This window comes from Monodelphis domestica, chromosome 4 (genome assembly GCF_027887165.1).
Source record: "Monodelphis domestica isolate mMonDom1 chromosome 4, mMonDom1.pri, whole genome shotgun sequence".
Taxonomy (NCBI): Eukaryota; Metazoa; Chordata; class Mammalia; order Didelphimorphia; family Didelphidae; genus Monodelphis; species Monodelphis domestica.
Window position 1 is genome coordinate 53,542,270 of NC_077230.1, and position 24,081 is coordinate 53,566,350.

General features: G+C 34.7%; 1 protein-coding gene across 1 annotated transcript in view; it reads left to right on the forward strand.

The window, feature by feature from the left end:
• Positions 1–20,617, forward strand: part of IL1RAPL1 (interleukin 1 receptor accessory protein like 1) — a 1,590,341-nt gene extending 1,569,724 nt beyond the window's left edge. Inside the window, exons 10-11 of the mRNA XM_001362537.4 lie at positions 16,607–16,777; positions 17,217–20,617. Coding sequence (XP_001362574.3) covers positions 16,607–16,777; positions 17,217–17,935 — 890 coding nt within the window. The 3' untranslated portion in view covers positions 17,936–20,617. The remainder of the gene's footprint in view (positions 1–16,606; positions 16,778–17,216) is intronic.
• The last annotated feature ends 3,464 nt before the right edge of the window (positions 20,618–24,081 follow it).

Here is a 24,081-nt window from a genome sequence, read left to right on the forward strand (position 1 = left end):
GTCCATTTAAAGGTAAGCTCTGGATTTTAAAAGGTTACTAGTCTCATTTGTCTAATGTAGTCTTTGTTCCCATGTGATGGAAGTGTGGATTTTTCTACTGCAATTTCAGCTGCAGCACTGATCTGTTTTGTTACAAGCTCTCAAAATCAGCTTGAGCTCTCTGGTTACTGTGACTATCATCATTTTTAAAAAGTTTTATTAACATTTTCTTTTTATATATCACAGTCATTTCCATATGTTAATCCTCCCCCTATCACCTTTCCTTTCTCCATGGTCACCCAGAAATCCTTTGCTTATAGGAAAGAGAAAAAGTTAAGAAAAAGCAACCATCACAGTAACTGTATCTGGCAGAGTAATCTATATAGCAGACTTGGTATCCCACTAATTCAACAACAGTAACAATAACTGGAAAGCACATTTCTTCATTGAATATTTGATGGCAAATGATAAGCCTGGGGAAATGGTGCCATCTTTATCACAATCTTTCAAAAGAGGTCAATAAGAATATCTGGGTTTCTCTTTTAGGTACTAGGAGAAGACTTGAGAAGGTAGTATAAGGGACAAAGACATTTTTAGATGTGTTAAATTGGTGAGGAAGGCTACAAAATATCCTCTAGGAATTACCATTGTAATCATAATTGCACGGTGCCTCAAAACAAGGCTAGTTCCCTTTCTAGTCCTACATGTCCTTGCTGATTTCTTTTATTCCAGTTCTCATGTACATATTGGTATTTTACATTGTCCTTGGATAACTTGAAAATGTAACTCTCTGAGTGTTAAAGGGATGATGGGCTTTTTCAACAGGACATTGTTTAGAATAATTAATTCACCAATTGTTTTCCATCTCATTCTCCTCATTTTATTCAGTTATAGTATCTCTATTACCTATTAAGGAAATATTTTCTATAGATTTACTCACCAATGTGTCACCATTTATTACTTTTAATTCAATTACTTTTCCTATGTAAATGGAGAAGAATCTTTTCTAAGTTATAGACTTCTGCTTGAACTCTATTTAAGTCATCATTCATGACAATGTTGAACACATTTGATAATTGTGTCTGTATTTTATGTCTCATTTTGTGTTGATGTCAAATAGATAATTTTCATTATGGTTGCAATTCTTATGGAGAGTTCATGAATTTATTTTATGTTAAATACTACCTTGGCATTGAAATTTTCTTGTAAGCAGAAAAAAACTTCTGTTTTCTCGAGTTATTCCCATTACCCTAGACACTAGAGTCTCTAGTCACTAGAGTTCATAGATCCCTATCAGGATCCAAAGTTGCTCTTCTGCAGTGTGATTTTGTTGTGTTCCTTGTCTTTGGCTCCCACTTATTCCAGGAATTCAGATTTGTCTGCAGAAGATTCTGTTATTTCATTTCTTCTCCACTGATAATGGCTCCAGCCTTGACTCAAGAACTTCTTGTCACTTAGATATTGCCTAGATCTTCTGCTGCTGCCATCTCTGAAGCCATCTAGTTTCCTTATGTTCAAGATTCCCTTGAAGGATCATATGGTTGCATAGATTTATCATCCCTCTCAAAAACTGCCTCAATGGAAACCAACCCCACGTGTGGTCAAACAAGATTTCTCTGTCTTATTTCTCAGATATTATCTTCTCCACATTATTTGTGCCTCACTTTCCAGCCAAGTTCAAAGATATAACCAAGACATTAAAACTTCTCATGAATCAAATCAATCTTTCACAAATGTGATGTTAGGAAAAGTCAAAGCATTTACATATTATTAAAATATTTATTTTGTCAAGGCAATGTTTTTTTTTTTTAAAGAACGATAATACTGGAATGAAATACTTATCAGTAGGGAAAGGTAAAAAAGGACTATACCTGAACATAACCACTATGTTATAACTAATTAAGAAATTTGTGGCCCTGAAAATTACCCAAGAGTACCTTTGGGCACACTGGTCTGCAGTCCAAATTATAGAATCTCTCTGTATTGAGTGGATCACTCAGTGAAGCAGCTGTACTATCTTCTTTTTTACCATTGAATGAATGAATGAAAAACATTTTCAAGTGATTATCATGTGCAAAGCACTGTGCTAAGTGCTAAGAATACAAACAGACAAGTTAGGAATCTCTGCTCTCAGGGAGCTCCCACTCTAATGGTGGAAGCAACACATATGGATGATTCCATCTGCAAGTTAAATAACAAGTCTTTACAGTGCAGCTACAAAGCAGATGGCAATATACTTTCTTTAAGGTCATCTCAACTGATGAAATTTTATATCACATTCTAATGTTGAACTATTTTACATTGCCAAGGACTTTGATAGTAAGAACTTTTTTTTCTGGGTTTCAGTAGCTTATGTCCTATAGCACCTGCATGAAAAGTTGCCAGGCTGAGTCTCCAGAGGCATTGTTTCCCAGTATAGTGGCTTTGGGTGATAATATGAAAACATCGCCAGTGTAGAGGTCATTCGTTTCAGGGTCCTGACCTGAGAGTTTATGGGATTAGGGTGATGGTAGTTCTACGTGCCTGCCATTAGCTGCCTCCTATCTTTTCCTCAGGGTGCCTTAAAACATTAGCCAGACTGTTTGGACTATCCTGTGGGTGACATTTGGTTATAATTTTGGTTATCTATTGATGGAAATAGTTGACCTCTTCTTTACAGGAGTTGCTTCTTCAAATGATGACTGTGAGGGTGAGGCTGAATTAAAAATGTTCCTATATCAATAGCTCTTGTATTAATATAATGGATGTCTCTACAATTATCTTATGCTTATCCAAATATTGTATATCAAATGTATATCAAGTTTAAGTGATACTGTTGGATGAAACTTAATTCATCATTTACCTAATCATTGAAATATAATTTTTAAAGGGGAGAAATGTGACAAAGACCGAGGGGAAAAAGTTGGAGAGTAGACCCTAAATATTGGCCTAAGGAATCCTTGGCATTTGGGGGTAATCAAGAGGGAAGAATCATAGAAAATATGGATTTCACACTTTGGGGTGGAAAAACAGTGCTTATATTAATAAGAAAAGGATAATGTAAAGGAGGAACAGTTAGGGTAGTTCAGTAGATATAATGCTGCCCCTGGAATAAGGAAGATTATCTTCCTGGGTTCTAATCTGGCTTCAGATACTTACTAAATTTGTGTCTCTGGGCAAGTTATTTAACCATGTTTGCTTCAGTTTCCTCATCTATAAATTAATCTGAAGAGGGAACAGCAAACCACTCCAATGTCTTAACCAAGAAAACTCCAAATGGGTTCACACAATTGAAAAAAACAACAAAAAAGGAGGAGCAGGTTTTAGGGGGAAGATAAAGAGCTCTACTTCAATATGCATGTAAGAGGTAATATGGCATGGTGGACATAGAACTGGCTTTTAAGTTAGGAAAAATTGAACTCAAGTCTTGATATATACTAGCTATGTGACTACCAGTCATTTAACCCCTCAGTGTCCAGGCTCCTTTCTAAGACTATATATATATAGTAAAGAAGCTGTAAATCTGCATTAATAGAAGAAATTTCTACATTTACAAAGTCCTTCCATTACTATCCTTCCCCTCCCCCACAAAAAATAAGAGATTCAATAGATATGACTAGACTTGAGGCTGGAGGGTACATCTCAATAAAAAGTCTGGGAGTCATTTGTCAAGAGATGATAGTTGAATACAGTGGAGATGATGGGATTTCTAAGATCAGCAAGAAAGAATATAGTGATAAGAAAAGTTTTCCTAGGACAGAGTCCTGCTGAATTCTCACTCTAAAGGGAAAAGAAATAGTTATCCTGCTAAGAAACTGAAAAGAAGTAGTCAAATAGGGTGGAACAGACAGACCCAGAATAGAAAGGTATAGAGGACAAAAAAATAAGCTCCAAGAAGAAGAAGTTGTTAACTGCCTAAATTGTATAAAAAATATTAAAGGAAGTCAAAGATAAGCACTGGGAAATGGTCATTTGAAATAGAAAATAAAAGAACACTGATATTCTTGTATAGATCAGTTTCAATAGAGTTATGAGATAAGAAGCTAGATTGGAAAGGAGATTGGGAAATGAGTAGATGCAGAAAGAGTTCAGGCACTTTGTAGACAACTAGAGTATAGCAGTTAGGTATAAAAGTAGATGTCTTCATTTCTCCCAACTACACCTTTACAAGATGTATACAAGCACACTCTAATCCTTGGACCCACTCCCCTCTTAGTCAAGGACCTTCCGCTCTGACATTGAACCAGCAGCTCCATAAGGCCTTGTTATATTCCCTACTATTTTTTCCAGATGATAAGTACATCCTGGTATTTCCACTTCCCAACAATTTGAATCCTTTTTTATGTGTCGTCTCATCTAACTAGAGTATGACCTTTTTTGAAAGCAGAGACTGTTTCAATTTTTTTTTTATTTCCAATGCTTAATACATAATATGTGCATAATAAATTATTTTACAATCTAGTACCCATTGGATGACAACTAGTAAGAATGGAAAAAATGTGTGAAAGGATAGAGTATTCTTACATAAGTTTTTTAGAAAGCATTGAGTCACAATATATGATGAAATTGAAAATGAGAAAAAGAAGAAAAAGGGATAAATTACGATTAATATCCAAAGGATCTGGAGAGGATGGAGGGAAGTGATGAAGTTCATAGGGTGAAATATTGCCTTTTTCAAATGAAACAAAAGCCTCCTTTCCCTCAGAAAGAAGAGTAATATTTTATTTCTTTTTTTTAAAGTAACAGCTTCTAGTCTTATTTATTAAATCAATAGTTCTATGACTTTCATTTTTATTAATTTCTCCTTTGATTTTTTGGATCTCTAATTTAGTCTTCATCTGAGGATTTTTAATTTGTTCACTTTCTAGTTTTCTAATTTGCATGCCCAAATCATTGACTTCTGTCCTCTCTAATTTGATAATATATTAACTCAAGGATATGAATTTCCCCTGAGTACTGCTTTGGCTGCATCCCATCGATTTTGAAAGGATGTCTCATCATTGTCATTTTCTTCAATGAAATTATTAATTTTTTCTATGATTTGTTTTGTTTAATTTCCAATTATTTTTAAATTTACCTCTCCATGTACCCTTACTAATTATTACTTTCATTACATTGTAGTCTGAGAAAGTTGCATTTATTGTTTATGCTCTTTTGCACTTGTTTGCAATGTTTTTATGCCCTAGTACATAGTCAATCTTTGTGAATGTACCATGTGCTGCTGAAAAGAAGGTATATTCTTTTTGTCCTTATTTATTTTTCTCCACATATTAACTAAGTCTAATTTTTCTAAGATTTCATTCACTTATCTTACCTTTTTCTTATTTATTTTTTTATTTATCTAGTTCTGATAAAGGAAGGTTCAGGTCTCCCACTAGTCTAGTTTTTCTATTTCATCCTTGAGCTCCTCTAGTTTCTCCTTTAAAAATTTGGATGCTATGCCATTTGGTGCATACATGTTGAGTACTGATATTTCCTCATTGTCTATACTGCCTTTTATCAGGATGTAATTACCTTCCCTATCTCTTTTAACAATGATGAGATCTATTTTTACTTTGGCTTTGTCAGATATTATGATTATGACTCCTGCCTTCTTTTTATCAGTTGATGCCCAATAGATTTGGCTCCATCCTCTCAGTTTTACCTTAGGAGTGTCTACCTTATTCATGTGTGTTTCTTATAGACAGTATATGGTAGGGTTTTGGATTCTAATCCACTCTGCTATTTGCTTGCATTTGATGGGTGAGTTCATTCCATTCACATTCAGAGTTATGATTACCAACTGTGTATTTCCGAACATTTTGATTTCCACTCTGTATAATTAAAAATCTTTTACCCTAAAAAATAACTACATATCCCAAGAGCCCACTGACTTCCTGTCATTATGTACTTCCTGTAGACAGAGGATAAAGGGCATGGGCTTTGGAGGCTCCCTTTTTCTGATGTAGAATCAACATTGATGGTGGTGAGTGGGGTTGACTAAAAAATGGCTAACCATCCATGGGGCACATGGTCTTTATTTTGTATCTTCTTTATTCCTTGATTTCTAATGATCATTAATAAATCTCTTAAAATATAATATTATTATTAAGATTTAATTTTAACTTTTACATTGATGGCAACCACTTGTCAGAGAAGAACCTTTCAAATGTTTAAGATAGCCTAGATAAAAAAATTTTTAAGCCACATTTCTCCTGCCAAGGCTTTTTGCCCACCCCACCCACCCTCATAAACTCCAACTTTCTTTGGAGCTGCTGCATTTTTCTTTTACTACTTTTTGCCCAATTGCTTGCTCTCCCTACTGGCCAGGCTATTTTTATCAGAAGGACTCTTGGCAAAGAAGAAATAAACTGCTTCTCTCCTCCACCTGCTTGAGTCCTTCTTTCCTCATTCCTCCTTTGTTCCTCCTCACTGCTGACTCCTTCATTGCTGATACTGCTTCCTCCTGATCTTCCGGACCTGGATTGCTCACTCTGTACCAGCCCCCAGCCACCAGAAATCCTCCTCCTAATCTCCACCTCCAATCCTAAATCAGCCTCCACACAGACCCTGATAGCTATTGCTGCCTCTGCTGGGCTGATTACTGCCACCAAGAAGCTAGAAGTCCTTGGGGTGCTCCTCAGGGCAGATGGTAAAAATAAATAAATAAAAACCTGGTGTTTTTTCCTTAGGCAATGATTAGCCTCCTAACTCCCTCTGGGGAAACTAGTATTTTACCTCAGGAGGGATGGGGAGAAGAAAGAGACTCTTCCAAACAGGAAGTTGATTACAATCATGGCATATTCTATGAAAGAGCACTGCATTACCTATTTCAAACAGCTTCCAGCTTTAGGAGGTTTTTTTTTTCTTTCTACCACTGATCCTTTCAATTATCTTGCCTGAGATTCAGGGGAGAAATGCATCCCCCTACAACCCTTTACCTTTTGGGGCCTGCCCAGTTTGAGATTCCTAAAACTCATGCTCTCCCTCACTATGGTCATACCACAGTGCTGACAATAGGGATATGAATTTTAGAAAAAGGAACTTTAAAGGGTCTGGTTGTGAAATTTTAAGCCTCTTCAGACTCCATTTTTTTAAAATGAAAGTCTCTGTATTTTATTGTATTTTGCTGGTTGTTTTGTTTAAGATTTAATTTTGTTGTTTTAAGTTCATATATTAAATATATTCGATACTGTTCTGTTATACTGAATCATTTTAATCTTCTGTGTTTTAACTATTAGATATATTCTGTTACCTTTTCCTTATGAATACTGAACAAAATATTGTAAAAGTCCATAAACAGCCTTTTTTTTCCATTTTGCATTTATTAATTGTCACATAGTTGATTGATGGACTCAACCTGTCTAACAACCTTTAGAGAATTTAATAAGCTAACAATTTAATTGTAATGTTAAGGGGTCTTCAGAAATAATTTTAATTAACTAGTGGTTTCTGAATGGATAAGTTCTTTTTATATTTATATTTTAAAGAATGTTGTATTAAAGGTCGAGAAACAAAGAAATGTTCCTACCAACATATTTATATGAAGCAGGAAGCCAAAAAGAGCTCCTGCAAAATTCTTCAGTTTAATTTACTTCCACCAGAGCAATCTAGATTTTTTGGTGGTGTTCTAGACCCAAATAAGTTTTACTTTGTTTAAAAATATATTTGCCAAGATTGAAAGATTTGCTACATCTGTAAAAATTGTGAAAAATATTCATCAGTTCATAGTTTTTTATTGTTTTTTTTTTTGTCAAAGAGCAACTTATATGAAATATGATAGGGGGTTTGTTTGCTATTATAATAGAATGGGCTATTATAACTCTGGGGATATTGATAATTTTTAGTGTACATTGCATATTGTACTATTGTTTTTTTTTAAAAAAAACTTTTACTTTGTGTGAAAATCATTTGCTTTGCACTCACAGTGGATCATGGCCAGGTATGAAGAGGAAATGGATCTCATTTTTGGTGAGAAACCTTGTATTCTATATTTCCTTAGCTGACACAGTGTGTCATTGATTTTTAAGTTATATATATTTTTATTTTTAAAACTTTTTTATTCTTGTTTTTACTTGCATGTGAAATATACTATTTCAGTTTTATTTTTTCTTTCCTTTTTGTATTTGAAGCACATGTCACTAGCATTGAGAAGATTTTCTTTAACTTTTTTGATTTTGCAGTAATATAAATTTAAAATATATTTGATATAATGTCAATGTATGCCCCAAAAGTTTGAGACTATGAAAGTGATGCCACTGATTGTTTAAAAAAGAATTATGAGACTTTGTGTAATGATTCTGTCTGATTCCAGGACAAGAGAATACAAAAAGAGCCACTGCACAGTGCCAAAGAAGCACAAAGCTAAACTGCATAGTGCCTATCAAGCACAAGGTCAAAGAGGCCAACCAATCCCAATGGGATTCATGAAAATTTTGAGCCAAGACAAGAGGACTTGAACTTGTTTGGGGTTCAAGGTTGCAGTTGTTTAACATGTGTTAAAAGCAGGTCTTCCTTGTTCCACATTTTACCAAGTATCTCAAATTTGGCTCCTACCTGGCTCCTATAATCTAGTCCCTTTTCTATCTTTTATGGTGTGGTAAACTTTCTATAGTCCTGGCTACTGATTGGGTCAATGCATAATTGCTTAAATCATTTTAATTGGGCCCTGATTCAAGGACCTGTTATAGGTTTACTTTTCCTTTACTTAGGATTTTTACACATAAGACTTTGATAGTCTATATTTCATTCAGAATTTTTTTTATTTGGAATTTTTAAATATTTTTTTATTTCTCTTGCCAATTGATTCATATACCTCATAACTCAGCCATGCATCCCTAAGTGATCCCTGTGTTTTTCAACACACTCTTCAGGGGGGAATGTATTCTTATTATTTTAAACTGCAAAGTTTAAATTCCCTTTGAGAGTAATTTTAGGTTAAGAAATATGCTACCTCTCTGAATCCAGAAAGTGAACTGTTTGGAGAAGACACCATGAAGATGCCTCCACAGACCACACACTACACCAAAAGATACAGAGTGAACTTTGGGATGTGGTGATTTGAACTATGTGGGTTTTTAATGCATTTGTTTTGTATGTATACTCTTTTGCCAAAGGGGACTGCCCCAGACTGGTTTTTTGTCAATGAGCCTATAAATTACTGGTTTTGTTCTCTTCCTCTTTTCCTCAAATTATTGCAATTTCAAAGTTGGTATGCTTACAAGACCCACTGGAGACACTAGTCTTCCATGGGTCTCAGGGGAGAATGTATGATTAAAAATCTGTTACCCTAAAAAAGAACTTCATATCCAAAGAGTCCACTGACTTCCTGCCATTACGTACTTCCTGTAGACAGAGGATAAAGGGCATAAGCGTTGGAGGCTCTCTCTCTCATGTAAAATCAGCATTGATGGTGGTGAGTGGGGTTGACTAAAAAATGGCTAACCAGCCATGAGCATGTGGTCTTTATTTTGTATCTTCTTTATTCTTTTATTTCTAATGATCATTAATAAATCTCTTAAAATATAATATTATTATTGAGATTTAATTTTAACTTTTACAACTCCTAGTCCTGCCTTTTCTTCTTTCACTATTTCCTTCTACACCAAGGTTTTGTTTTTAATCAGTCCCCCTAATTCCCACCCTTATTTTACTTTCCTTTCTACTCCCATCCATTCTTATTCCCCCCTTATTTTCTTTACAGTCTTTTTAAACTGCCCCTCATCCTCTCCCTCCCTTGTACTGCTTCCCTCCCCATCAGTCCAATTATTACCCTCCTACTTCCCTATAGGGTGCAAATCAATTCTCTGCCCCAATGGATTGGATTGTTCTTCCCTCTTTGAGTCAATTTCAATGCATGTAAGAATTGAGTATTTCCTATCTCCAACCTCATTACTATTCCAGTGTTTTGATGTTCTCCCCCATCCTGCCATGAGCTTCTTTTGTGACATATAAATTTACCCCCTTTTGTTTCTTTTCCCATTTCTTTTAGTATTAACCTCTTTTTTTAGCTCTAGTTGTATATATGTGCATTCATGCTTACATATATCTATATACATATTTATGTCTTGGCATTTCATCCTATACAGTTAGTCACTATTCCCTCTAAGTGTAATACTTCTAGCTGCCCAGGTGATAATAACAATTTTTAAGAGTTAACAATGACCTCTTTTCTTATAGGGATACATATCATTTTAACTTATTAGGACTCTTAAAAAAAGTTGTTGCTGTTTTGGTTTTGGTTTTGGTTTTGTTTTTTCTCTCTTTCTTAATTACCTTTTCATAATTTTCCTGAGTTCTGTGTTGGGGCATTTACGCTTTCCCTTGTAAGAATATCGTCAGTTTTTCTGGGTAATTGATTCTTAGTTGTAGACCTAGTTCCTTTGCTTTCCAGAATATCATATTCCATGCCTTTTGGTCCTTCAGAGTAGATGCAGCCAGATCCTGTGTTACCCTCATTGTGGTTCCATGGTATCTGAATGACTTCTTAGCAGCTTACAATATTTTTTTCTTGGTATGATAGTTCTTGAATTTTGCTGTAAGATTCCTGGGTGTTGTCAGTTGGGGATTAAGTACAGGAGGTGATTTATGGAGTCTTTCAATCTCCACTTTTCCCTCTTGTTCTAGAATGTCAGGGCAGTTTTCTTGGATAATTTCCTGTAGGATGATGTCCAGGTTTTTTTTTTTTCTTTTGTCATGGTCTTCCAATAGACCAATGATTCTTAACTTGTCTCTCTTGGAATGATTTTTCTAAATCTTCTGTCTTGTGAATGAGGCGCTTCATATTTTCCTCAATTGTTTCATTCTTTTGATTTTGTTTTATAGTGTCCTGCTGCCTTATGAAGTTGCTTGTTTCTAGTTGTTGTATTCTGGATTTTAAAGACTGGATTTCATCCCTGGCTTTTTGGTCATTCTTCTCCTTCTGGTCTGATTTTCCTTGGAGGTCATCTTTCATCTTCTTTGCCTCATCTTTCATCTCCTTTGCCTCATTTTCAAGCTGCTTGATTTTGGCTTTCAAGACACTATTTTTTTTGTTTGAGTCCAAGTGCCTCTGTTTCCAGATGACCTATCTTACTTTTTAAGTTCTTTCCCCAGTTTTCTTCAGCCTCTATTAATGGTGTTTTGAATTGTATTTTGAGTTCTTCCAGAGCCTGTATCCAATTTGCTGCATTTTCTGTTGTTTTTCTTGGTGTTCCCTCATCCTTCTCTGTTCCATTTGCTCTTTGTTCATTGCCTGTATAGAAGCTGTCGATTGTAATTCCTTTTTCCTTTTTCTATTGTTTGCTCATATTTACCCCTTCTTTACTCCCTGCAGTTACCTGTACTCTTGCTTCTCTCATTTTTTTTGTGGTTTGGGGCTTTTCTTTCCGTCTTCACCCTTGGAGCTTTGTCAGCAAATCTCTCAGCACAGTCTGTGGGGGAGAAGTATTAGAGCTTGAGCTTCCCTGCCCTCAGAAGGCTTTGATGGGATTAAGTCCAGCTGGGTTGAGCTGTATGTGCCCTGAGGCCCAATCCTCGGGAGGGGGGGTGGCAATATGGAATGTCTCCGCTGTTGCAACTTGACTGCCTGCTCTGCACTCTGTGCTTCTTCTCTAACTGCTTCCCCACCACCTGTTTTCAATGCTCTGAGCCTACCACAGCTTTGCCCACAAGGTACTCCCTCCAGACCAGCACCTTTGCCTGCCCAGTTGCCCTGGAGACTTAGTGCTATAGGTAGGGGAGGGGTCCCAGGGGCCTTCCTTCTTCCTTCCCCTTAAACCCAAGTGTTCTTGAATTCTGGCTTTTGGGGGCATCCCGTTTAAGTTGAGTCCAGCAGGAAGCTTCCTTGGCTCTGTCTTGTTAGGTTTGATTTTCAGTCCCCTAGGAGTATTTAGTTTGTAATCAGTAAGAAAGGGTTTTCAGAGGTCTGAACTTTTGCTGCCTCTATGCCGCCATCTTGACTCTGCCTCCTGAATGAAAGGTATCCCTGTTGATGGAAGGAGTTATTATTTGGATAGCCATGGTGGTGTTTTAAATTTATTCTTTCTTATGAAAATGATTCACAGTTTTAGTGACTGTTGTCAGTTGGAACAGGGAGGGTTTTATCAGTATGCCAGCTTCCATAGCGAAGCTCCTTCAGCTTTCCTATTGTAGCAGATTGTGCCTCTCATGAATGATGCTACAAAAATTCAGAGAATTGGCAACGTTCCTTCACAAATGGAAAACCCAGGCAATCACTGATACATCTGTCATCTGTCACTATCTCATCTAGTCCCACAAAATAAATAAAATACAGAATATTATTATATGTGCTAAAGTTCTTTTCCTTTCACTCTAGGTTTCATAACCTAATCCTTTTGAAGTTTGGCATCTTTAGTATTTCTCTAAAAGGAATTCTCTAAAAGTTCATGATAAAAGTTCATAGCCTGACATTTCTACTTAAAGCTTTTTTTTTTTTTAACCATAATTCGGAGAGTTGGAGAAAGGGGTTTTTTACTGCATGAACTCTACCTTTCCATTACCTAATACCTAGCTCAAATAGACAATGTCACTTCCTCTACAAAGATTTGGCAAATCTCTCTTCCTCCATTACATTGATGACCTTTCACATTCCAACTTCTTATTATCCTTTGTTTTCATCTCTCATCTATTATGATATTTTGTTTTCTATTCGTTATTATTATATGTATGACAATCCTCTATTTAACTAGATATGGTCAAATACTTTTATCTACAATCTAAATTTCCCTAAGTACCTGGCTATAATCAAAGATTCAGCATATAGAAGATGACTAACACATGCTTGTTTAATTTCTTGAATTAAATTGTTGTTGCTGATTGATCTTTATCTAGGAAAAATGCCTTTCTCAATTGTTTATTCTCTGATTTTGCTTTTCTCTAACTGTGCCCATGATTTCTTTCATTCTATTTCTTCTTCTTTTAGTGAGTTGCCAACATTTATGGTATTTCTATGTGTCTCAGGTGTTTATGTAGATAACTGTTTAGTCAATCTGGCTTCTGTCCCAATCTTCCTATCTTTCTTCCCTGTGCAAATAGTTTCTCTTGGACTAAACATATTATGATTGAGTATCATTTCTTTTTCATGGAAATACTTCATTTTCATATTCAAATTTTGTAAGCCTATTGAAGTTGATTGACCTAGTTCTTAGGGAATAAGCTAGTAAGTAGTTTCCTAGTTTGGATGGAAAAAAAGCAAAGTATATTCATATATTAAAGTGAAGAAATGTCTGCCTAATAGAGTAAATCCAGGTGTTCTTCTTGCGGTTTTTCCTATTCCTATCACTGTACTATACCATAATTCTAGATGTTTTAATTCCAATTTGCCAAAATTTTCAAATTACTGTTTGGATGATATTAGAGTCTCAAAAAAGTATGGATCTGAGTCAGGGTAAAGGAATCTTGTTAAGTGTTTATTGGCTTCATCGTTTAAGGAACTTATAAAATGATTATCTGTTCACAATGAAGATATAAGTTGTAGCAAAGAAATGTCATCTCAAAAATACTGTGAATTACTTTGTAGATTATCAGGTTCATATCAGCGTGGAAACGATAACTTAAAGGTATGGGTAGATTTCAGTTTTTTCTCCAATGAAGTTTTTTAAAAACATAAAGTCACCTTGCAAAATTATGAAACATATTTTATAAGAATATTAATCTCAATTTCTTCATTCTACATACGTGTCTAGTTATCTAGATATATATGTCTACATATTGATAAAGTTAGAGATATTCGAGAGATCAAGGATCACCCTCCAGATTATCACTGATAGTTTATTTTCTCTGTTCAGTTCTGTTTCCCCCTAACCATACTAGCCAACTCCTTTTTCTGTTGTCTACAAAGACAGCACTTGTTGGTGATGTTCCTTTCTGACATTCATTTATATTATGTCTACAGGATATCCTTCATCTCTTGGTCTCTTCAGCTTTAAAAGAGAAAATGAGCTGAGTCTGACATGATTTGCTATGACTAATATCATACTGTCTCTTGATAATCATTCCTTTTTATTTAAAAGACACACAAAATATCCCTTTAGTGGCATATTTTAGGATTTCACTAGAAATCCAAGTCAAACTCATTGATCAGAACTATCTTCATTTTGGGGAAAAAGTGGGTTATTTTAACCCCAGTGACTTCTCTGTCCTCCACATTTCTTCAGCAACTGCTGCTACCACTCAAAATCTAGCTCTGTGGTCCTAATAAGCTTAAACTCTGCCAGATTGTTTCTGTACTTGACGTAGTAAATCTGAGATTAATGACATGAAACTCATTGCCCACAGAGAGACTAGCAGGTAGAGTATTGGATTCAGAAGATGGAAAACTTGAGTTTGAATCCAACTTTTGCTCCTTAATTAACTCTATGTTGTAAAACAATTTAATTAAACTCTCAAATTCAGTTTGATTATTTGTAAAATGAATGTAATAACATATAAGGCGCATCACCGGTTATTGTTGTGAGAGCCAAATAACAGTATTGATAAGGTACTTTGTAAATGTTAAAACACTATGAAAATGTCTGCCATTATTAATATGTCTTGACTTATCTTGAATTTTAATTCACTAACAATCATTTTCATTCTAGCCTTCACAATTTGAAGATTGTTCTCATCATGGGGAAATGGAAGAAATAGAACATTTGAATAGTTTTGCTTTCTTTCTGTTATTCATCATTACGATGCCACTTTTAAGCAATAATCCTTTTCCTACTTTAATCTTCTTATCCCAAAACTTTTTAAAAGTGCTTTTATGGTTTTTAGAATTTATCTACAGGCTTGGTTAACACTGAGGGTTTAGCACTCCTGAGACTATTTTTAAAAGACTATCATTCTTCATACTATTTCCTACCCATAATTCTAACTCTTATACATTAAAAAAAATGCCATTAAATTAGCAAGTATATGTCTTCTACATTTGTTCCTTTATCCTCTACTTCTTTTTCTCACCTGAATAATTTATCTTTGTCATCAAAATTTCATTCTTGAGAGCCTCTTAAGCCAACTTATGTTATCTTTTAAGTTATGAGTCATTTATTTTTCTCTCTATTTTTCCAAATCTATGGTAGCTTTCAGCATATATCAAATTTTCCTTTCTTCATCTTTCATAAATTCTAAAATAAAGTTATAGCGACTACTTCTTCCCAGGGTTTCTTTAATTTTTAACTTGGCAACTAGTCCCTCTTTACTGTTCAGAGTCAGATCAAATATAGCAGTTCCTTTTATCCTTTTATCTCCTATCCTTGGGGGGGAAAAAAATATATATATATATCATTAGGGCAAATCAGACATGTATCAGTTAATCTGCTTTTAGCAAAGACGGAGTTCCAACAAATGCCCAGTCAGTGGAAACCTCTAATCACTATTATAGTATGCTTTGATATCAAGTCATAATATTCTGTTTCCTTAACACATCATTAAATTCCCTCTTCTGGTATGGTGGTTTCTAAAATACTCCCACCATAAAATCTTGTTTCCATTGATCATTACTTAAATATTCTCTTCTAAGATTTCTTCTTTTGGTTAGTATATTTCCTTATGTGTGTCTATATATACATACATACAAACATAATATATATGTATATTTAAATATGCAACACTACTCTTCCACACCTTTTATTTCATCTTTTCCTTTGCAAAAAGTCATGCCCTCTATAAACATATTCCTGGCATGAGTCACATCTCATCAAGTCTCACTGGTCTTTACAAGACCAAATTTACCTTCTTGCATAAAGATCTCAAGTTCTTTTTTTTTTTCATTGCCCACACTCTGCACAGTTTTAGGTTGGTACATGAGGCAAGGGAGTTTATCACGGACCCTTTTCTTTTACATTAGTTCTTGAACATTACTGTCTCTTCATTACTAGAGGTATTCAAAAATTGGTTAACTATCTACTAAAAATGATGTACAATGAAGGGATTTCTACACTGGACAGTAGTTGGAATTAAGTAACTTTTTTAAGTACTTCCAGCACTAACAGCCCTGGGAACAAACTCCCTAGAATGATGAAAATTTATTCATTAATAATTTATAGGTAAAATCAAAGAGAATTGAGCAAAATGTTGTTTTTTCTTTTGAAGTTCTTGAGTATGGCATTTTCCCAGTATTAAGAATGGAAATCTGTCAGAATATGCATATGTACAAATGCCAAAAAAAAGACCCTTTAAAATGTGTTTGTTTAAGTTTAGTTTTCTTTGCAATAATTACTGTGTAAAATGGATTAGAAAAAAAGAATGGGAAATAGATCTATTGATTAATTTGTGATGCAAAATGGAATGAATTCACCATTAGTAACAGCAGAAAGTAGGCTACTAAAATAGGCATTTCTTAAAAGTAAATGAGATTCTCTATAGCTCCATAGCACTGTTATTGAGAGGGTTAAAAGGAAGTTAAAATTCTGCTGCTCTTTTCATTAATTTTTTTTTCCCTTCCACCTTCTTTACAACACAAAGACATGACTTCTTATGCCTCTAAAATTTTCCAGGACACTTGGCATTGATGAAAATAAATGAAAGCATATTTCCTGAGTTGGCACATGGAAATACATGAATGTAATGAGTGATTTTTCCTGCTTTGAAGTGAAATGTATATGTATATATACATATATATATATGCACATATACAATTAAGTAATCTTTATATGATAATCTCTCTAACATAGCTTAAATATTTCAACAGACAACAAAGATTATGATGCATATTTGTCATATACCAAAGTGGACCCTGACCAGTGGAATCAAGAAACTGGGGAAGAAGAAAGATTTGCCCTTGAAATTCTACCAGATATGCTGGAAAAACATTATGGGTACAAATTGTTCATTCCCGACAGAGATCTGATCCCTACTGGAAGTAAGTTAACTTTTACATACAGAGGTATGTTTGTATATGTGTATGCACATAGAGATTTATTATTTGATATAATATTCTATTCATTATAACATGTTTATCTGTAATATGTCCAATAATATAATTAATAAATCTCTAATAAAATTACAAAAATAACAATAATAGTTCTGAATAACTGCCTCCATAATTCCACAAATGGCAGTGTTAAAGAAATCAAATGATCAACAAATGAGCTGCTCTTTGGAAATATTTCTACCACTTTCAAAAACTTAGATTGATTTAAATACATTTGTATTTTCTGGTCTAATCTCTGTTCCACCTCTGATATACATATATATATGAGCTAGAGCTGTCTTCCAGGGAGAGTTTGTGAATACCACTGAGCTCTCTGGTCCAAATGTTAGTCTTACTAATTCTGAGAAACTGCCATTCTATTTTGTAGCCTATATTGAAGATGTGGCAAGATGTGTGGATCAGAGTAAGCGGCTGATTATAGTTATGACCCCTAATTATGTTGTCAGAAGAGGCTGGAGCATCTTTGAACTGGAGACCCGACTTCGAAATATGCTCGTAACAGGAGAAATTAAAGTGATATTAATTGAATGTAGTGAACTTCGAGGAATCATGAACTACCAGGAGGTGGAAGCTCTAAAGCACACCATTAAACTCCTGACGGTTATCAAATGGCATGGACCAAAATGCAACAAGTTGAATTCTAAATTCTGGAAACGTTTACAGTATGAAATGCCTTTTAAGAGGATAGAGCCCATTACCCACGAGCAGGTATTGGATGTCAGTGAACAAGGGCCCTTCGGGGAGCTACAGACTGTCTCAGCAATTTCCATGGCTGCTGCCACCTCTACCGCACTTGCCACTGCCCATCCAGATCTGCGTTCCACGTTTCACAATACTTACCATTCACAAATGCGTCAGAAACACTATTATCGAAGCTACGAATATGATGTACCTCCTACCGGCACCCTGCCTCTTACCTCAATAGGTAACCAGCATACCTACTGTAACATCCCTATGACACTTATCAACGGACAGCGGCCGCAGACAAAATCCAGCAGGGAGCAGAACCCAGACGAGGCTCACACAAACAGTGCAATACTGCCGCTCTTACCGCGCGAGACCAGTATATCCAGTGTGATTTGGTGACAGAAAAGGAAGGGGCAACTTTGCCCCTTGGAGTAGGAGCTGAGTCTGCAGTCCAGTGCCTGGAACTACATCCTCGACTGCTGCTGTTAAAAACATGCATTACAATCTATAAAATACGAGGAAAAACAGGGTCTTGTACATATGTTTTTTGCAATTTATTTGTAGCATCAGTGTCTTCCTGTTTTACCATGTCTCTTGCCATTACATTTTTTGACTTTGTTTATATGTCATTGGAATTTGTATATTTACATTTTTTAATGAAGAGACTGATGTATAGATAGGAAACCCTTTTTGCTTCATTAGTATAATTTTAGAATGGGTTTTGATTTCTTTTTGTTTGGGCTTTTTTTTTTAACATTTCTTTGGAGTGCTTGGACAAAGCTATTTGATGGGACAAGGACCACCATATCCACTGTGCTGTTCAGCCTAGCAACAGCAAGGCCATGAGCCTTCTGAGCTCAATACAACTGGAGGCCAAAATTCCAAACAGATGTGGAGAACACTTGTTCATAGGAGGGCCCCACCAATCAGAGCCCTGAATCTCTTCCTTGTCCTGCCTCATCCCCACCTCTACCCTTCTAAAGTCAGCATGGTGTGTGACCCTGCAGAATGGGAGGGGGTGGGTCTAACTGTCTTAACATTTAACTCACTGCTTGTCAAATGACACTCCAGACCCAAATGTCTACCAGTCACTTTACTGTGACCACTACTGAGTGCTAAGAAGATAAGATCAAGGGCGGGGGTGTTGTTTTGTTTAAAAATGAGTTGATGTACCCTTATATATATGAAAAAAAAAAATCAACCTATATTTGATCACTTCCTGGAAAGGCATGAATGTGTTTGTGGCTGTTTTTGTTTCAATATTCAGCTCCCTTTTTTCCCCTTTGATTTTTTCTGCAAATGAGATTATGTGCAATTGCCAGGCAAGTCAGTCAAAAGGGGTGAATTGACATAAGTCATAATGAGATTTATATTGATGGCTTCCAAACCAAAGGGAAGGACTAGGATGTTATCAAATATGTTTTGTCACATTGTATTATACAAAATGTTATTTTCTAAACAGTAAGAGCAAATCTTTGCAACCTATTATGGAGTCCCCTTGTATTTAAATGTTAATTCACTGTATTTACTTTTCAATGCTACATTCAGAATCAAGCATTCTTACTTCCTTTGTTTCAGTTTGTAACAATAAGTAAAAACTTTATCAATTTCAAGGTGATTTAAATGAGAACTCAGGAGGTTAAAACATGAATATTAATGAAAATCAATGTTTTCAAAATAAACAGTATTTATACAAAAGTAAACATTAAATCAAATCTGAAAAGTTGTTTAAAACAATTAATTCTACTGAATAAAGAATTAGTTTTATTTTAAATGTATCATTCTATCTTTCAGAAACACAGAAAGTTTGTTCCAGTGCTCCCAGAAAATCCATTTCATATAGATTAGCTATGTCTAAAACCAAGGACACAAGCTGCTAATTCATATTCATGTTTTGTATGACAAAAAACAAAAACAAAACCAAAACCAAAAAAAAGTCTATTGTAAAGAAACCTGCAGGGGGCAGAATTATAAGAAAACATTCCCTATGGGATTTTTTAGTTTTTTAAAAAAGTACATTGATTATAGAGTTTTAATGTTAATTTAGATATCCATCATAGGCATTTTCACTACTGTCAGCAAATGCTGACCAGTGCAATGGATGTTGTATTTTTTTTTAATTTATTCTTATCATCGGTATAAGAAAATAACCACTCTAATGTTTTGGTCTCATTAGTAAGATGTTATTTGATCAGGAAGAAAAATAAACTACAGTGTAGTTCATGGGGAAGAGGGCAAGGGCCCATTGAAAATGTATGAGAAATGAGAATGAACATGATGTAAAAATCCAAAGGATCCTGGTACCCGCATACCAACAAGATAAAGGTGCTATGGGACGTTCAGTAGTTTTTATTTGCCTAAAATTGTTTATTTCTCTAACAATTCTCTTGGGTGCTCCTCCAGTCTATTCTTTATTTCCATGCATTCCCCCTGGACATGTGCCAAATTTCAACAGAATAGACCTGAAGCTGCCAGGACAGATAAAATTTAAAGTCAGCTTTACACATTTGGTTATTTTCAGACTTTAAGAAGGCCATTATTTACTTGATATTATGGACACCTGTCAGGAACTGATGGCATTTAACTTCATTGGACTGGATACCAACCCTCCCCACCCACTAGAACCCCCCCCCCAAAAAAAAGTACTGCAATGGCCTTTAAAAAAAAAACCTGAAGATGGAAGTGTGAGAAAAATATAGAGAAAACGATCAGACAACAATCACATTTTAGGCATCCACAAGTGTTTATTTAGCTGCATTGGGAGTACATTTTTTGTTCTATTTTTAGTGTAGATTTAAGCACTTTGAATAGCATGATTCAGGGATTGATGGGTAATATTTGATATTCTCACGACTTAAGAAATGTTTCTTTTTCCTCTAATGCGTTGTCATATTATGAAACAAAGAAATGACTAAATGGAGAAGAAGCTATTGATGACTTTAGAAACATTCCTCCCAAAATACTCCTCTTCTATCAACAGCTCTGTGTGAGAACAAGTGAAGGAAACTGTCATGTGTTCACGTGCTCAATGTTTGACAAAAGTTCTGTTAGAACTCACAATAAAAAGAGAAAAAAAATGTATTTTCCCTAGTGCTTAGGCTCCATCCTTTTTCTTGAGGGGGATTGGGGAGGGAAGGTGAAGGTTTTCCAATATGTAAAAATAGATCCAAAAGTTGGATATGGTAGCCAAGCTGAGGGGGGTGGGGGAGGGATAAAGGGAGAGAGGGGGGGGAGGTGGAGGGATAGAGAGAGAGAGAGTTCCTAACACAGAATATGTTGATTTTGAAAATGTGAGATGACTGTGTCCTCACTGTTTTTCATCAGTTGCTGCTCCAACTCTTGGTGATGCTATTCAGATACACAATATTGCCTCTTTCTTAAATATAGCTTCTGTTTTTCTTGCTCCCAGTGGCCTTTTCTATTCCTTCCTAGTTATTTAACCTATTGGAGTGTAGTCAGAAAGCATATGATTCCTTCATGTCTCTGAAGAACAGAGAGGCAACCAGAACATGGCATTTCCTCTTGTCTGAATTATTTTGGGGCAAGTAAGTGACATTCATGTTGACTCTCTCTAAAGAAAACCTATGTAATGGATTTGCATTTCCAACTATCCCCAAATTCCCTTGTATTTCTATATCATCAGCTTAATGATTTTTCAGTTTAGACCTCTGCTACTATATTCCAGAAGGTCTTGTTTTGGCTTAGATTTACTTTTAACTCTCCAGATGCTGCTTTCTTGGTTACTTTCATGTTCTTCAGTTCTTCTTTAAAAAAAAAAAAGAGGAAGAACCAACATCCATATTTTATTTTTAATAATCTTATCAGATATTATAGGTATTGATTTAGCTAAATATGTCCCATATCAACAACAAAACTTACCTTTAGCCTAGGAAAATTATCTCTTTTCTTCCTGTAGCCAGTAAGTTTATAGAAATCCTCTCTAGTCAAAATGTAATCTATTTCTAGGATTGTGTTTTGCTTGATTTCCTTTTAAAATTGTTTATATTATTAAAGATGAATTTATTGTAAAGGAGAGGAAAAATGAAGCATGCGGTGAGTGGAAAGAAGAGGAAAATGCCTTTGGCATTTTTTTAAATTCTATTAGGAACCTTCTTTGAAACAGATCTCAAAACTTGGTGGAATGTGTCTTTCTAATTGACCTATTTCATCATTATTTGCTTTGGATTCCTTGTCCAAAATACCGTGACAATCATTCCATTATATATGTTTTCTTCCTTATTATAATATGAGCTTTTTGAGGACAGGGAAAGTTTTGATTTGTTATATTCATATTATTAGTGTTTAGCATAAATGCCTGGCTCATTGTAAATGCTTTTTTAAAAATTCACTTGATTTACCTGGTTCCTAATCAGTAAATAGTCATATTATTTAAATGGATGGAAACTAGAAAACTACATATTCCATGTATACCTGAAGAAATTTTCAAATAGTATCTTATAATGATGTGGAGAAAGTGACAAAACTGTTTCCCCTTCAATAAAAATTTTAAGAAGTTATGATTCATTGATCATCTATACTATAAAGTTCGGAATGGTTTAAAACTGGAGTAGAATCTAGAATTAATTTATATTTAGCTTCAATGTGTAGTCAGTCCCACAAGCAAGCATGATCACACCAGTGTACACACACACACACACACACACACATAAACACACACACACACTCAGTCTAACTAATTCCTCTTTGAACTTGACCCTCTTGAATGAGAGGCTATAATCTTGCTGATTAGTACAAATATTCTATTTCCAACTGAAGACTGATTTTTATGATTATCACATTTCCTTGTTTTCTTCACACATCCACAGGGGATGGCTCCACTTGGATGTAATAGAACCTGTGAGATTTGGCAGCAAAGCCTTACCTTACAAGACTGTGAATTCTTACTTCTTTCAAGTAAACTTAACAGTTCTCATAGTGAAGAAAGAAAAGAAACAAACACTAAACTACTGGTAGTTTTTTCCCAAAGATATCTTCATTTTCAGAAAGTAGGAACTGTATTATATAATCCTCTTCAAGACCTTTCATCAGTCATATCAATGGCGATAATCCAGTGATAATTTCCTGATTTGTAAAGAAAGTCTGTAGATTTTAGAGAATGAAGTCAAGTGACATGACAATTATTGTGAATACTCTTTTTATTTTACTGTGATTGATAAAAATATATATTAGATTTAAAAATAGAGTAAGAAACATTTCAATCTGCAATACAAAATCACTTAAAGATGATGATGATGATATTTGGAGGAATGAAAGATGATTTTAGCAAATCATGACAATAAAAATCTCAATCTGTTTTGTAGTCACATATGCAAAAGATGCTATCACTAAACACTAACTCAACAATAAAACAAGGTTCAGTCTTTGGTAAACACAAGCTCCTCTCCAAACTCTGAAGAGTATAAAGCAACACTTTATATCATATAGATGTAGAAAAAAACACAGAGAAAAACCCTCAAAATTCTTCCTTCTAGCCTCTCATTTTTGAGGCCACAGCTAACACCATTTTTCTAATGTTTTTGCAAAAGAAATAACAATAGGAAACTGTCTTGCTTAAAAATAGAAAATGCACAAAAACCAGGAGGTAAAACATAGTTATTCCCATTAGATTGTAAGCTCCTTGAGGGCAGGAACTGATTTTTTTTCTTTCTTTGTCTCCCCAGAACTTAGCACAGTGCCTGATACATAGTCGGTGCTTAATAAATGCTTGTTGACTTGAACTGAACAATTCTTTGACCCTGCCTCTAGTCATACCTTTCTATGGATTCATGTAACTTAAAATATGGGGTTGACATGTTCTTCTCTTAAATAATATAAAAGAGGGTATCGTTTTGAAGAACAACAAACTCCATTCCATGTTCTAGTATGGAGACAGTTATCAGATGATGTTATTTTTATTCATTTATTATATGTTAAGTATGCATATTAAGTATTCAGCGATTATAAGAGTAATCTAAGTATATATGACACATGACCTTTGTATTTGTAGTAATTAAAATTAATTTATACTCATAATATTCAATATCAGAGCATTTAACTGATAATCTTATCCCATCCTTACTATCAAATAATATAAAAATATGCAAACATATGAACTAAAATGAAATAGTCTTGAAAGCAAAGAATTTGGTTTCTTATTCAAATTTGCTGAATAATTATGCAGCCAATTCCTTTTACCTCCCTAGTTTTCTCTATCCTCATATATAAAATGAGGGGATTTGACTAAATGATTACTTTAGTCTTTTATATAAATTCTATAAGATGTTTAAAATGTTTTCATTAATTTGACATTGATATCTGAAGAAATCTCTTTTAAATAGCTGGGTTGAATTGCTGTCCTTACTTCACATGGATGGATTATGAAACTTTTCTGTTGCTTAAGATCATTTGGATATATTTTGGCACTGGTAAGAGTTTTTTTATAAAGGAATAAATGACGACATGAATTTTCCATATTTCCTACAAAGTATGACCCATGTAAAATGAATTACCACAATAGGGAAGCCAAAGGTACTTTGAAACTGCCT